This window comes from Odocoileus virginianus, chromosome 2, assembly GCF_023699985.2.
Source record: "Odocoileus virginianus isolate 20LAN1187 ecotype Illinois chromosome 2, Ovbor_1.2, whole genome shotgun sequence".
NCBI lineage: Eukaryota > Metazoa > Chordata > Mammalia > Artiodactyla > Cervidae > Odocoileus > Odocoileus virginianus.
In genome coordinates, this window is record NC_069675.1 from 69,012,378 (window position 1) to 69,027,297 (window position 14,920).

General features: G+C 57.7%; 1 protein-coding gene across 2 annotated transcripts; it reads right to left on the bottom strand.

Moving 5' to 3' along the window:
• Positions 1 to 346: 346 nt before the first annotated feature.
• EMILIN1 (elastin microfibril interfacer 1) lies at positions 347 to 14,867 on the bottom strand. Of its 2 annotated transcripts, XM_070450422.1 has the most exons (9): positions 14,772 to 14,867; positions 7,694 to 7,925; positions 6,622 to 6,747; positions 5,959 to 6,179; positions 2,692 to 4,611; positions 2,195 to 2,311; positions 1,801 to 1,818; positions 1,515 to 1,652; positions 347 to 1,093 (listed from the first exon to the last, which is right to left on the bottom strand). In XM_070450422.1, the coding sequence occupies exons 2-9, from the start codon at positions 7,861 to 7,863 to the stop codon at positions 756 to 758; spliced, it is 3,048 nt and encodes a 1,015-aa protein (XP_070306523.1). In that variant the 5' UTR covers positions 7,864 to 7,925; positions 14,772 to 14,867; the 3' UTR covers positions 347 to 755. The 2 variants fall into 2 exon arrangements, with proteins under 2 accessions (XP_070306523.1, XP_020741935.2); XM_020886276.2 differs by lacking the exon at positions 14,772 to 14,867 and having other exon boundaries at positions 7,694 to 8,350.
• Between the last annotated feature and the right edge of the window lie 53 nt (positions 14,868 to 14,920).

The window sequence follows — 14,920 nt, forward strand, 5'->3', positions numbered from 1 at the left end:
GGCCAATCCCAGGCCGAGGCCTCGCTTCTGAGCGGAGCAGCCGGGGCACGCAAGGAGGGCCGCGAAGGTCACGTGACGGGAGACCCCGCCCAGCGACGCCGAGGTCTCGGGTCCCGGCGCCCTCTGGCGGACTCGGGCGGAAAGGGCGCGACCAGGTGGAGGGCCTGGCTGGGGCTCTAAGCAGCGGACGCGCTTCGCTCTCGCGCGTCCAGAGCAGGTGCGGGCAGAGCTACTCCGGGCAGAGCTACTCCGGGCGGAGCTGAGGGCGAGAACCTGGTCGGGGGCTCCCTCACCCCGTCCCCTGTGTACTCCTGTCGACCCATGAACACATAGTAGAGCAGACGGCTTGTTTAGTTTTGTGTTTTTTAGAAAAACCAAGTGTCTTTATTCCTGAATAGTTTAGTATGGCGGTGGGGGCCGGAGCCCCCTCGAGAGAGCCCTGGAGCCGAGGGACTCGGCCTGGAGGCCAGTTGGGGGAGCAGAGGGTGCCAGGATGGCCCCTCCGCAGTCTGGGTCCTGCAGGGACGGCGATCAGGCCAACGGTCTGGACGAGGGGACCCCAGAGTCCCCGACCCGCTGCACTCCAATCATAGGGAGGACGCCGCTCGGCTCGGGGCGCCTCTGCTGCGGCTCCCCAGGGGTCGGTGCCGCGTCCCAGGCGAGACCCCGGGGATCCCGCCCCTGGCTGGCTGTTTGGCCGCGTAGACACTTCGGGCGGGTGGGACCCGGTCCCTCCCGCTTCCCCACCCCGCCGTCTACGCCTGTTCGAGCTCCAGGTCTTCGTAGAGCAGGGCTCCGCTGAAAATGGTGAGCGGTTCCTCCGAGTGCGCCAGCTGCCCCATCACAAGGTCGATGCAGACCGTGTCCCCGACCTGCAGCGGCAGGATGAGGCTGAACACGCCTAGGGCGCCCGGGCTAGGCTGGCTCTCGGCCACCGGCTTATTCTCCAGGCCCTCGGGCTCGTAGCCACCGGAGTCTATGCGGGCCACGCCCAGGTTGGAGCGGGACAGCACGGCCTCCACCTTCTCGTGCCGGTGCCCCGTCAGCACTGCGCTCAGCAAGTAGCGCCCGGCTAGTGGCGCCGTGAACACGCCTGGGGACAAGAGTGACAGTGAGGAGGGGGACAGGTGGCAGGGGCCAGGAAGGCGTCTGGGAGCCCTTCCAGAACTGTACTACGGAGGGACCCTCTGGGTCTTTTCTACCTCTCTTCTACCAGGACCTGAGCTCCATAGACGGCAGGGAAATCGGTGTTTTTGTTCATTTCCGCATCCCCAGCACTTGAGGACAGTGCCTGCAATAGCAGGCCCCCAGAAAGAGCTGTGGAAGGATAGGCTCTTCCCTTCCCACCCCTCAATCCAAGTTGTGGTGAGAAGGAATAAATGAAGGCGAGAACAGGGTCTCCCCAAATCAGAGAATGAAAGGATCTAGCTTGTCTGAAAGGGCAAGAATGGGGATATGTCACCGCATAGCCTCCGCAATCCCCCCAGCGCCCAGGTGCCCACTTCCAGGCTCACCAGTCTCTGGATCGTAGTAGCCCCCATCGTTGAGCAGGACTCTGTCGAAGGGCACAGTGCCTGGTTCAGACCGGGGCAGGCTCAGGGCAGCTGAAAAGGCTACCCGCGGCACGGAGGCTGCTGGTGCCCCCTCGGGTCCTGGGGTGGGGGGAGGGTGTCAGAGTGGATGCTCAGTGCAACCCCCTTCTACTCTTCAGTCTCCACCCCCCAGGGCTGCCTGAGGCCCTCCGTCCTCCAAATCCTGGTTCAGGTCCCCTCCCTCCAGCACTGAATGAGGGGAACTTACCCTGTTCACCTTGGGGACCTGTGGGGAGAGAAAAGGGAGCAGTGAGAACTAGGGCAGCTCTCGCTGAGTCACTCAGCAAACACCTGCTTTCCCACTGTGCCAGGTGCTGTGCAGACCCCCAAAGCAGAAATGGGGGAGACAGATGGGATCTATTCTCTAACCTTGTAGGCTCAGCCACAGTATTCAACACAGCAGGGAGGCCACCCACAGTCAACTAGCCAGCACGCTGACTATCCTATCTCCTAGTTACTTTCCTAGTCAATGTCAGCCATGTAGGCGCCCCAGTTCCTTACCCTTTTCCCCCTTCTCTGTCAAGTTCAGAATAGAAAGTCAAGCTCAGGGCTGCCCAGGTGGGTGGCAGCCCTGGCTGCAGCAAAGATCTCAGCCTGCTCACCTGGTGGCCCCATGGGCCCCTTTTGTCCATCCTTGCCTGGAGGTCCTGGAGGCCCAGCAGGGCCAGGGGGTCCCTGCATCCCAGGAGGCCCTGGTGGCCCAGCCTCACCTGCAGGCCCTATGGTGACAAAACTAGGTTGAAGGAGAGCCATAAAAACGAGTTTCCAAAAGACAAGGAAGGTGGTGGATCCAGGGACAGGGTGATGGGGCCCCTTGTTGCCCACACTGGGTACCTAGGCGGCAGAGCAGCACCCCACCTCCACCCAGAGGCCTGACTGAGCCATCAAGGAGGGTGGGGAGCTGGGACCTTGGGTCATCTCTTGTGGACAAGCCAAGCCCAGGGACAGCGGTGGGTATGCGATTCATGCAGAGCAGAGCCAAAAGGAAGTAAACGAGGTTAAGGCTAAGCTGTTGTAGGGTCAGGGGAGGAGAAAGAGAAGACTTGAAAAAGGTCCTGTGCCCCAGCCCCCACCCCAGTGCCTCCTCTTGCCCGCTCACCGGTGAGGTCCTTCAGGCTGAGCTGGTGAAGCTGGTCCTCCAGCAGCAGCAGGGAGCTATTAAGGGTACCCAGCCGCTTGCCCAGGCCAGCCTGCCCCTCCAGCAGCTTCTCCAGCAAGGCTGCCTGTGTCTGGCTGGTGCTGTTGGTTTCCCGTAGCCCAGCCCAGAGCCCAGCCACGTGTCTGGAAAGGCCTTCACGCAGGCCCTGCAGTCCCCCTGCCACTGTGTCCAGCCGCTCACAGACTCCCTCCAGGCGGCCCAGTCGCCCCTCCAGGCTGGGGCACTGGCCGGCCTGTGCCTGTCCCTCCTCCAGGCCTCGGAAGCGCTCCTCACTCTCTGTGGCATGCTCTGTGGCCTCCTGTTGCAGCCTATTGATCTCAGAGATGATGCGGTCCTTGGTGGCTCCCAGGTCAGCCAGATCAGCACCCTGGCCCTCCACAGTGGTCTGCAGCTCATGCAGTGAGTCATTGAGGGAGCTGAAGGTGAGAATGACCTCAGAGAGCTCTCCTTGCAGGGCCTGGAGGGCTGAGCCTGAGCTGCCCCCGAACACACTGAAGCCATCCAGCGGCCCACGGCTGGGTCCCCCGACCCCAGGGCCGGCCCCAGGGCCCCGGGGAGGTAACAGCGGGCAGGAGCAGCGCTCCACGCCATCCCGCAGGCGGCCGAGTTCCTCTTGGACACCTCCGCAGGCGCCACAACCCTCCTCCCCCCGGGCCTGCAGCAGCCCCTCCAGTTGGCCTAGCCGTGCCGCTGTGAGATTCAGCTGCAGTGTGAACTCTGCAGCCGTCTCGCCCAGCGCATCGACACGACCGTGGAGCAGGCCCACCGCCCCTTGCAGTTGCTCCAGAGCAGCCTGCTGGGCCTCCCCAGCTGCTCCCAGCTTGTGCAGGTCTGAGCCCACCAGCCTCAGCTGTCCCTCACTGTCCAGCACCCTGCGCTCCAAGGCACTGAGGATCTCCCTGACGTGGGAGTCCTGCTCCCCGGGGGCCACAGAGCAGAGCTGCCCACATGCCTGCACTGCCCCTGCCACCTGCTCCTCTAGCTGATTCAGCCGCCCACCCAGCTCCCCGCTCACATTGGCCAGCCGCCCCTCCAGCTTCTCTAGTTTGCCCCGGGCAGCAGGCAGCCAGTGGCCCAGCCCCCCAGGACGCCCCGGCCAGCCCTCCTCCTGTTCCTCCGAGGGGCCCAAGGTAGAGTTGAATCGGTCCTCCAGGCGGGAGAGGCGGGATGCTAAGCTGGTGTAGCCTGGTGGGTGGCCGCCCTGCCCAGATGCTCCTCCCAGGTGGGTGCCTCGCCGCCCGCTCAGCACTGTCACCGAGCCAGCCACAACATCCAGCCTCCGCTCCAGCTCGGCCAGTCGCCGGCCCAGCTCTGGAGGGCAGCATTCCTGAGGGGCCCAGCGGCCCAGGGCCTGCCCCGTGAGGTGCCGCTGCCGCTCTTCCACGGAGGCCAGTAGCTTCTCCAGTGCGCGCAGCCGCTCCCTGTCTTGCTGCTGCTGCCGTCGAAAGCCATCCAGCCCCGCCAGGCACACGGAGCACGACTCCTGCAGCCGCTGCTCCAGCTCCCGCAGCAGCTCCTCGCTGTGGCCGGGAGGGGCCGGGGTCGGGTCCGGAGCCCTGCCGCTGCCGCCGCCGCTGTGATGGTTATTCAGATGGCCCAGCTCCTGGTCATGGGTGGAGACGCGGTTGTCCAGGAGTTGCAGCTGCTGCTGGATCTCATTGAGGGTTTCATGCACACCCGGGCGGGCCGCTGCATCTGCCGGCTGCTGCCTCCCATTAAAGGCCGTCTCCACAGCCCTCTGGACGTCTTCGGTCAGGCGCCCGCTCAGTCCCTGCAGGACACCCCGAAGGCCCTGCAGCTCCTTTGTCAGGCTCTGCACCTGCTCTTCCAGCTGCTGGACCTTCTCGGACTCCCCAGGACCTGGTAGAAAAGGGGAGGGATAAGGCTAAGGGGCTGGACCGCAGAGTTCAGTGCCTACCTCCTAGGGACCTTCTCTCCCCAGCTCCAGCGAGAGGGCAGAGGTCCCAGCTGATTTGGCCATTCCTTAGCTGGGTGACCTGGGCAAGTAAAGATGGAAAGAAAGAAAAAGCAAAACCCAAAAAAAGAAAAGATGGAAAGAAACTCCATTCACTGAATGCCTCTCAGTCAAATATGCACCATGACTCCTTCCGCTTTATAACAACTGCATTGCACAAATACCATTGTGTGTTTTAGTCACTCAGTCATGTCCAACTCTTTGCGACCCCATGGACTGTAGCTCGCCAGGCTACTCTGTGCATGGGATTCTCCAGGCAAGAATACTGGAGTGGGTTGCCATTTCCTCCTCCAGGGGATCTTCCCAAACCAGGAATCAAACCCAGGTCTCCCTCATTGCAGGCAGATTCTTTACCATCTGAGCCACCAGGGAAGCCCATTAGCTCTTCCCATTTGATAGACTGGGAGATAGAGGACCAGAGAGGTTAATTAACTGGGCCATGAATTACAAGTTTAATATGGTTCCATCATCCAGAATGCCTCCTAACTTTATGGAAATTGTTTCTGCAGTTGAAAAAAAGGAACTGACAATACATCGCTTCCGCAGGGTGAGTGAAATGTGAATGTGGGAGGCCCCTCTCCACACCACCACAGGGACAAACACAACTCCAAGGCAAGCTGCAGGGGATCTGGCTGAGTGTTGGAAGAGTCAGTCAGCAGTTCCTGTTTCCATAATTATAGCACGGCTATCTCCCTGGCAGGCAACACAGCACATCCGCAGTGCTGGGCAACGGGGACTGCTGCATTCTGGGACCTGCAGTCTCTAGAGGCCACTGGGGCGCCTGGGACCTGTAGTCAGCTGCAGTGCATGCTAGGACTTGTAGTCCCAAGTGTCTATCCCCTTGGACCAAGCTTCTCCAAGGAATTCCCCCTTCCTCCCGCAGCTGTTCCCAACTAGGAAGTATCTTGGCCACACGTGGGCGTGTGCGAGCACATTCTCTTTCTCTGCCTTCCTTTTCTCTGGGTCTCACTCAATCTCTCTTCTCTCACACACTCACACTCACACACACACACACACACACACACACACACACACACACACAGACATTCTCTCTCTTGCTCTCAAGTGTAGAAAGGAACCTCAGGGATCTCATTATCTTCTGTTCTCCGTACTACCCCCCACCCCCGAGCCCCCAGCCCTGTCCTGGAGCAGGGGTCTCCCCATAGCAGCCTGGCCCCATGCTTTTCCCCAGCATTGTCTCCATTCCTCTCCCCAGCAACTCCCATACTCACCTTCCCCTCCCAGTCCACTCAGGTGGCTGCCTGCACTGGAGCCGGAAAGGTTGGGGCGGGCGGGCTGGGCCCGGGGCCTCGGTGTGGTGGGTGTGGGGCCCAGCGCCGGAGCAGGGCCCTCTGCACAGTCATCACCCCCGTACCCCTGGCAGCACCTCCATTCCATATCTGTCACCGTTTTGTAGGCCACACGGTAGCGAGGACGGAGGAAGCTGCGGTACCTGGGAGAGGCGGAGGGAGGCCCTTTACTCCTCCTGTACCGTCAGTGATCCTGGCCCCTGTCCTCAGAGATGGGCCGCTGTTAGTGGGCTAGGTCTGTCCCTCAGGCTGGGTCCCCCTTACTGACCAGCATGTGGCCTTGCTCAGTTGACAGTTGTCAGCCAGTTGGCCAAAGGCCAAATCCCTGTTCTTCCTCCCCTTGTCCTGTGCTGGAGCTTTGAACTCCTCTCCTTGAATGTGGCCAGGCCCAGAAGACGCATTCCCAAGGCTGGCAGGGTGGTCCAAGTGAGTTTGCCCTTGGTATCCCCCCAGCCAAAGAGTTGCCTCAGCATCTCCTCAAATGGCTCTCAACAAAGCCCCTGGTCCTGCCCCTAGCTACCTGCTTTGTACAGATCTCCCAGGTTGGCGGCCCTAGCCTAGCCCCCACCAAGTACCCATCCTCACATGATGCTGCGGGAACACTGGGGCTGGCCCCAGCCACAGGGCTGGTAGTCGGGCTTGATGAAGGTCTCCACTCCATCCTCAAGGACACAGCTCACTGTCCGGGTCACCACATAGGCACACCAGTTCCTGCAGGCACAACCCCACATGGGTCCCAGCGCCAGAAACACACATCCCGTGGGGAGGCCTAGGGGCTACCAGAGGGGCTAAGAGAGGGTCACAAGATGAAGGGCCTCTGGGGACCAGGGGGAGCCAGGGCTTTGCCAGGGACAGCTCCCCCCACCCCCACCCCCCACAACTTCTCTGTAGTAGGAGGCGATAAAGACTTTTCAAGATGGGAACAAGAGGTCCAGAAAGCAAAACCACAACTACGGGATGTTGATCCTCATGTCTGGGGTGCCTGGGGAGCATCTGAATTCACGCATTCATTCATGTCCCTTTCTGTCTCAACCCCCAGCTTGGCGTAGCCTGCGTGAGCTGGCTGGCCGGGTTCCCTGGTGATCCCCTGGCTTCTCCTCACCCCTCAGGGGAGTGGTCGGATCAGGCAGGGGTCCAGCTCAGGGTTAAGGAGAGAATAAGCCATTGATGTGCCCTGCCCACCCTAGGCCTCTCAGTTCTACACTCTTGGCCCCCCCTCTGTATCCCCCCCAAAACCAGCCTCCAGTCCATGTCCGCTGGAGAAAGGAAAGGAGCAGAGAAGTGGTGTGGGAAGCATGGGTTACTGTATGGGGCTGAGGGAGCCCTAGCATGGGATGAGGGGTCTGCTGAGACTCCCACGCTGGTGTGGGCTGGCAGTGACAGGAAGGCCTGGCCCGTGGCTCTCAGGATAGTTTCCCTGGGCACCTAACATGGAAGTGATTCCCCCTGAGGTTAGATGGGGGTGGGGGGGTACCTATCTACTCCAGGGGGCCCTGAAGGAAGGCGGGCATGCGAAGAGCCACCTGGTGGATGGGTTTCCTCTTCCCCCTTCCTTTGCCCTAATGTGGACAGCCCAGAAGAATGTATCCGGAGCCAGGGGCCAGGACACCCACCCTCCCACCTACCTCCAGCCTTGGGCTGAGACCCAGACTCCTACCTGTGGCGGCTGGCAGGTCGGGGGGCACTCTGGGCCTGGGTGCCCCCAGAGCTGAGGGCCCCGCCACTCCCAGTGTAGAGGCTGTAGCCGCGAGGAGGATAGCTGGCTGCCCCCACAGTGGTGGTGAGCAGGCAGCAGAGGTAGCAGCTCCAGAGGGTTCCGGGGGCCATGGTGGGGGCGCTCCGCGGTGGCCCTCAGAGGCACATCCTGGCCTGACCACTGGCGCCTCTGCCTGGAGCGAGGGTGGGGGGGATGCCGCTACTCTGAGGGACAGCAGGTCCTGTCCCCAGCTTCCTGCCGGCAGCCCCCAGCCACACGCCTCCTCCTTGGCTGCCTGGCCTGACCCCTCTCCCCCTTCTCTTTCCTCCTCAGACTCCTGTCTGTCCCTCCTTCGATTCCTTCCGCTCTCCTCTTCTCCACTTCTGAGGGGAGTTTGTTCTCTGTGCCCCCCCCTCACACCCCGGCCTCCTGCGCCTGGTCCCTGGCCCTCTCAGATGCCGCCTCCTGGGCCTCCACCCCCTTGCTCCATCTGGCCCTCCTCTGGTCTCTGCTGTTCGTTTTCCCCAGTGACCAGATCCTGGGGGTGACAGGGCTTTGCCCCTGTGGCTGCTCAGAGGCGCAAGAGTGGCTGTGGGGCGGGCCCTGGCCTCCCGCCTCTCTCTCTCCCTCACTCCCCTCCCTTCCCCCCCTGTCTGGCTGGCGGTCCAGCCTCCCCCTTCCTCCCCCCACCTCTCCAACCATCGTGCGCCACATCTGCTTCTTGTTAACTCCGGGAAAGAGAGAGAGAAAAAAAAAAGGAAAAACAGAGAAATGTGGAGTTGCCGCCGGGCTTGGGGCCAGCCTCTCAGACAGGCCACATGGAGCACAGCCGGGGCCAGAGCTGGGGAGGAGGCCCAGGGAACGGGAGCTGGAGCCACAGCTCTCCCGGGGCCAGGGCAGGGCCCCCCTGGGAGAGGAGACCTAGGAGAGGTGGAGAGGAGAGCTGTAAAAGGGAGAATGAACTTGCAGGGGCTCAACAGAACCGCCACTCACCATCTAGTCCAGCTGCCTCCTTTTATAGATGTGACAATTGAGGCCCAGAGTGGGAAAGTAACTTGTCCAAGGTAACACAGCAAGTCAAGAGTACGGCTCAGATTAGAATCTAAATAGTACCCAGGTCAGTGGCTTGGGAGGAAAGAGGAGAGGAGCAAAAGCTACTAGACCATGGAGCAAAAGGAGAAGGACTCCACTGAAGTCAGCAGGAAATTCAGAGAAGCCAGAGGAAAAAAGGAGTCCGGCAATGGAGAGCAGCTTCTATCAGGAATGGAGAGGACATGGGCAAGAGGAGAAAGAATTCATACTCCAAAGGCCAAGTGATCATAGGTGTCAGGCGTGTCTCGGTGAAAGCCATGAGTGGGGGAGGGGAGGCAGGGAGATGAGTTGGGCCCTATCTGTTTAGCCTGAAGGAAGTCACTCCCTATCCTGGAGCCAAGTCTGATAGCCTCTGAGGCAGGCAAGGAAGTTGACTCAACCACCAGCCTGTCCGGCAGGCTCCTCATGAGATGTTCGAATCCGTCAGCTGGCCCCCCTCACCATCTGGCCCTCAGCATTGGGTTCTGTCCAGGTTTCCCTGCATGGTGGGCCACTTGGGAGACAGAGGCAGAAGTACTAAACTGAAAGCAGGCCAGAGTGCGGGGTGTGGGTGCTGAACGAGGTGCCCAGGGAGCAAAGGCCCACGAAGGACTCAGTAAGGAGCAGCTGGTCCTGTTGGGGGACAGGACACAAGAGAGAACAAACACAGGCTGGACGAACAGAAGGCCAGGGGGCCAGAGAGATGGATGCTGTGCTTGCTAAGAGGAGGAGAAAGACAGCTGACTGCTGCAGGGAGTCAGAGAAGAGCTGTTGGAAGAAAGAGAACCTGTTCTGTGTTGGAGGGAAAAGTGAACCACAGGGACAAGGGGAGGGGAGAGATTTCAGGTTGGCAAAAGCTGTCTGTCTCAGTTTCCTCATCTGTAGCATGGGAATAATAGTACTCCCCTCCTTCCTATGTTTGTGAGGATTCAGTTAATCCATGTAAAGCATCTGGAATAGTGCCTGACATGTGGTAAATGCTACATAAGTGTTAGCTCTTCTCTGTGTCAGAAAGTCGATTGTGGAAAAAATCAGAGAGAGGCTCAGAAGACTGGTTAAGAGCTCGGGTTACAAGTTTTTAATATGGGGGCGAATACACACACAGAAAGAAGATATTCTCAGCAAGAGCAATGGACCGGGTGTTAGAGCACAAGAATGCTGGTTCCGGCTTCTCCTCTAAGTAGTGTTATCACTTTGAATGAATCCCCTGACTCCACTGGGGATCTGCTGTCTGTCTGTCATCTCAGGTCCCTTCCAAATTCTACGTTGCAAAGTGATGCCAGCCTGGGAGAGCAGGTTGTGGCTGCTTGGTGAGTGCCTGGGGAATGAGGGGCCAGATGAAGGGAGAAGATTCCAGGGTTTGAGCCAGGATGGGAAAGTTGAGAAGAGGAGCTGGTTTGAAGGGAAGAAAGATGATCTTAGTTTGGGCATTCCAAGTTTAAGAGGAGAGTAACCAGGCTATTAACTTCCCAGTGGTCATGTATGGTTGTGAGAGCTGGACTGTAATGAAGGCAGAACACCAAAGAATTGATGCCTTTGAACTGTGGTGCTGAAGACTCCTGAAAGTACCTTGGATAGCAAGGAGATCAAACCAGTCAATCTTAAGGGAGATCAACCCTGAATAGTCAATGGAAAGACTAATGCTGAAGCTGAAGCTCCAGTATTTTGGTCATCTGATGTGAACAGACAACTCATTGGAAAAGTCCCTGATGCTGGGAAAGATCAAGGGCAGAAGGGGAGGAGGCCTTCAGAGGATGAGATGGCTGGACAGCATCACCAATGCAATGAACATGAACTTGAGCAAACTCCAGGGGTGAGGGACAGGGAGGCCTGGCATGCTGCAGTCCATGGGGTCGCAAAGAATCGGACATGACTGGGCAACTGAACAACAACAACTTATCTTGATGGAAATAAACATCCAAAGGAGATGGTTAGCAAAGTGGGTCTTGATTCTGAGAATCATTTGCAGGGCAATAGTTGGAAACTATGAGAATGGGTAGGGCTTCCCAGGTGGTGCTGATGGTAAAAAACCCATCTGCCAATGCAAGAGACATAAGAGACACGGTTCGATCCCTGGGTGGGGAAGATCCCCTAGAGGAGGGCATGGAAACCTCCAATATTCTTGCCTGGAGAATGTCATGGACAGAGGAGCCTGGTGCGTTACAGTCCAAGAAGTTGCAAAAAGTTGGACACGACGGACGCGACTTAACACACACATGAGAATGGGTGCCACCATGTCAATGTGACTCTGAATGATGCACCCCTGGGGTCCTATGGCCCAGAATACGATCCTGATGACTGGCAGAAATGTTGCCAAAAAGACATGATGGTGAAAGCAAACATTGGAACCACTGGAAATGGAAATCTGTGGCTGTTCCTGAGAGGTGAGCGGCCCAAACCTAGGGAGACTTGAAGGAAATGATCTCTCAGAAGGTCCTGATTTCAAAGTCACTTTCACTGGAAGGCTGCGGCTTTGTCCCTGGTCTCCGCATAAGTTCTAGGCCCTGGCTCTGGCCCTGGTAGGAAGCCAGCTTGCTTCCCCTTCAGCAGCCTCTGGCAACCTGAAGTCATCCCAGCCATCTTGTTACTACCCAGTTGTCACCCATGCCTTTGCCTGACCCCTCAAGTTAAAAAAATCTGTTGTAAAAAAAAAAAAATTAAAAAATAAAATAAAAAATAAAAAAATGTTTTATCTTAAGTGTGTCAAGTTAAAAATGCTAGCTTTGAGATATAATGGCAGTAGGTTGCATTTTGTTTAGTCCTGTAATTAGGAGCCAAAATCTAGGGACTGACATGAATGTTTATGAGATCGCAAAGAAATCAGTGGCTCTGGGTTCACTGCCGGGGGAGCAGGGGGACAATTCCTGGGTTCACTGGGGAGGCCTGAGGGGTGGGACAAGCCGGCTACACCGGAGACTAAGTTTTCAGGGAAGGCAGTGGCGGCAGTGGTGGTATTGATAGGCAGCCATAAATTTCCAGAGACTGGCAAGAGAATTCTTGAGACCAAAAAAGGCTAAGCGTCCCTGGGGCAGTAGGACAAGGTCTATTTTATAACCACTCCAAGATAGGAAATTGCCAAAGGTCTAGTGCCAATGGGAAATCTTGGCTACAGCAGGGGACTAACTCATTCAGTCAACCATCACTGACAGCGGTGAGCTCCTACATCAGGGCCAGGACAAACAGGGGCATGGGCAGTAAGGAGCATTTTATGGCTACCCGCCCTCTGTCCAAAGACTGAATGGTGGGAGGAAAAAAGGGGGAATAATATGAACTGGGCCTTGGGTCATACAAATCCAGAGAGGAATTCCAGCTTGTGGGGACTCTTAGGCAAAGGTCCACTCCGGCACAATTACACACATTTACCTTTTCCTTCCAACACTTCCCACAGGTGTCATATTTAGGAGCCAACCTCCTTGGACTCAGAACCCAGTCCTCTTTTCCAGGTCTTGTTGCTTTTTCACTCCTGAGCCTAATCCTGACCATGACTTCTTGAAAATGTCACATTAATCACAGAGACCTAGCTCCACATTTCCCCACTCTTTGTCCCCCTATCATCTCTCTCCCCTGATTCCCCCCAGGACAAGGCTTCACCTGACTCAGTTCCCTCATGCTTTTTCACCTAAGATTTTTTCAAAATTTGTTAGTTCCTAGCTTAGTCCTGGGCTTCCCGGGTGGTGCTAGCGGTAGAGAACCCGCCTATGCAGGAGACAAAATAGATGTGGGTTTGATCCCTCGGTCGAGAAGATCTCCTGGAGGAGGGCATGGCAACCCACTCCAGTATTCTTGCCTGGAGAATCCCATGGACAGAGGAGCCTGGCGGGCTACTGTCCATAGCCTCTCAAAGAGTTGGACACGACTAAAGTGGCTTAGCATGCATGCACAGCTTAGTCCTCGAAACCATTCCTATTTTATGTATGTATTTTTGGCTGCATTGGATCTTTGTTGTTGCACTCGGGCTTTCTCTAGTTGCGGTGAGCAGAGGCTACTCTTTGTTGTGGTGTGAGGGTTTCTCGTGGTGGTGGCTTCTTAAGGTTACGGAGCATGGGTTCTAGGTGTGTGGGCTTCAGTAGTTGCAGTACACAAGCTCAGTAACTGCGGCACGCAGGTTTAGTTGCCCTGCAGCATGCTAAATCTTACCAGACCAGGGATTGAACCTGTGTCCCCTACACTGGCAGGCAGATTCTTAACCACTGGACCACCAGGGAAGTCCCTGGAGACCATTTTTAACTTGGTTAAAAAGTTCATCCAGGCACTAAGCCAACTGACCCATCCAAGGCTGATTAAGACTCGCTGAACTAGGCACAGGAAGTTCTGGGAGGTGAAGGACATTTCTGGATGATTCTAAAAAACAAATCCTATTTCGCTTGTCCCTGACCCTAGGCCAATCTACTGAGTCTGCTACCTGACAGGGAGTATGGAACAGAGCAGCAGGAATCAGGGGACACTTCTTTAGCCATTTGTAGAAATCTGGTCAAATCAATTACCTTCTGGGCTTCAGTTTCCTGCCTCATAAAATGACCTTGAAGGCCCCCTTCAGCTCTGAGAGTCTAGTTTACTTTTCACCCGGGTCAGCTGGTTTTTTAGGACAGCCTTGAGAAGCTGAAGCACTTCCAAGGTCTTCCCTCATGTTCTTTACAGTCTAGAAAGTGTACTTTCTAGGATCTAGTTCTGTTTCAACAGTAGATCTAAATGTTTGGCTGCACTTGGATCTGCTTTAAATTTCCAGGAGATGCAAAGCATAACGTGTGTAATCCCTTAAGACCCAGACCCTCATTCTCCCAGAGCAGAGATCGGAACAGACTGCTCACTGAGGGACACGTGAGGGAGTGAGTACACGGCTGGGGTTTCACTTTGTTATGTGCAGGGAACATGGGCTTGGGATTCTAAATAGGAAACTTCTGGGAAATACTGGGTGGGGGCTGGGTGATGAGGTAGGGGAGGCCGGGGAACTACAGATTGCTAAAGGCAGAGACGGAGTTTAGGAGTCACTGGGCTGGACCATGGAAGACAAACTGCTGATGGTCCCAAGTCAGGGAAGCCCACTCCCGGCTAGTGAGTGCACCCTTAGCTCGTTGTGCACACAGGGAGCGAGTCAGCCCCCTCACCCAGCTGTTCCAGCCCCATAGCAGCTCCTGTAGTTTTCTTTGGCTCAGAGAACCAGAGGCGTCCCCTGAGCCCTGGCCCCCCTCTACCGCAAAGCAACTGGCTTCCATTACCCCTGACAGCTCCAGAGCAACAGCCCAGCCCCCGGCCCCAGCCTGGCTTAGTGCCGTTCCCTTTTATGGTGAAGCTGAGGGAAAGCAAGAAGTGAGGGGGAGTAGGTTTGGGCTGGGCAGAGGGTTGTAAAGCCCCGGCCTGCCTCTCCCCTCACGAGAGACCCTCGGACATCTACCCACTGTCATCTTTTTTTCTCCTGGGAGGCCCACTCTGCTTACCACCCACACGACCCCCTTTGCCGCTCCCAGCCAGCCCTTCCTCCTTTCCCCCCTCCCTGACATCCGGGGGGTGATTTCCCACTTGGCCCAAGTCCCACGGTTTGGGTTTTGATTCCAGGAGGGTCCGCCCTATTTCCGACGCCCACCTCTTGGGGTGGGATGGAGGGAGGGAGTCCCACTAAGGGAGGCACCGGTCAGATCACAGGCGGGATCGTTCTATTTGGCGCTTGTGGGGCAGAAATGCTGGCGCGCCAGGGAGAGGGACCCGGCCGCCCCACTCCAGTCCCCATTCTACACCGCCTCTCATCCCTCTCTCCGCCGCCCGGGACAGGGAGGGGACCCTGAGGGCAGGGCGCAAAGGAAGCACCTGGCCGGGCCGGGAAGCGAAGGATGGGCTGCAGCGCGGGGGCCCGGGACAAGAGAGTGGGGGGGCACCGTCTAGGCTCAGGCCGAGCTCCTCGCCCGGCCCCGCCGCCGCACCCTCACTCTAGCCCACTCCTTAGCTCCAGCGAGGTTGCCCTAGGGCCACTAACCGCGTTCGGGGAAGCGCCAGCTGCAGTCAGCTGCCCCGCGCGGCGTCCAGAGCGCGCGTCCGCCCCGCGACCCACACGGCAGCCCCTCCCTCTTCGGCCCGACCCAAGACCCCGCCCCTCGCGAGCGCGACGCGGGAGCAGGCGAGAAG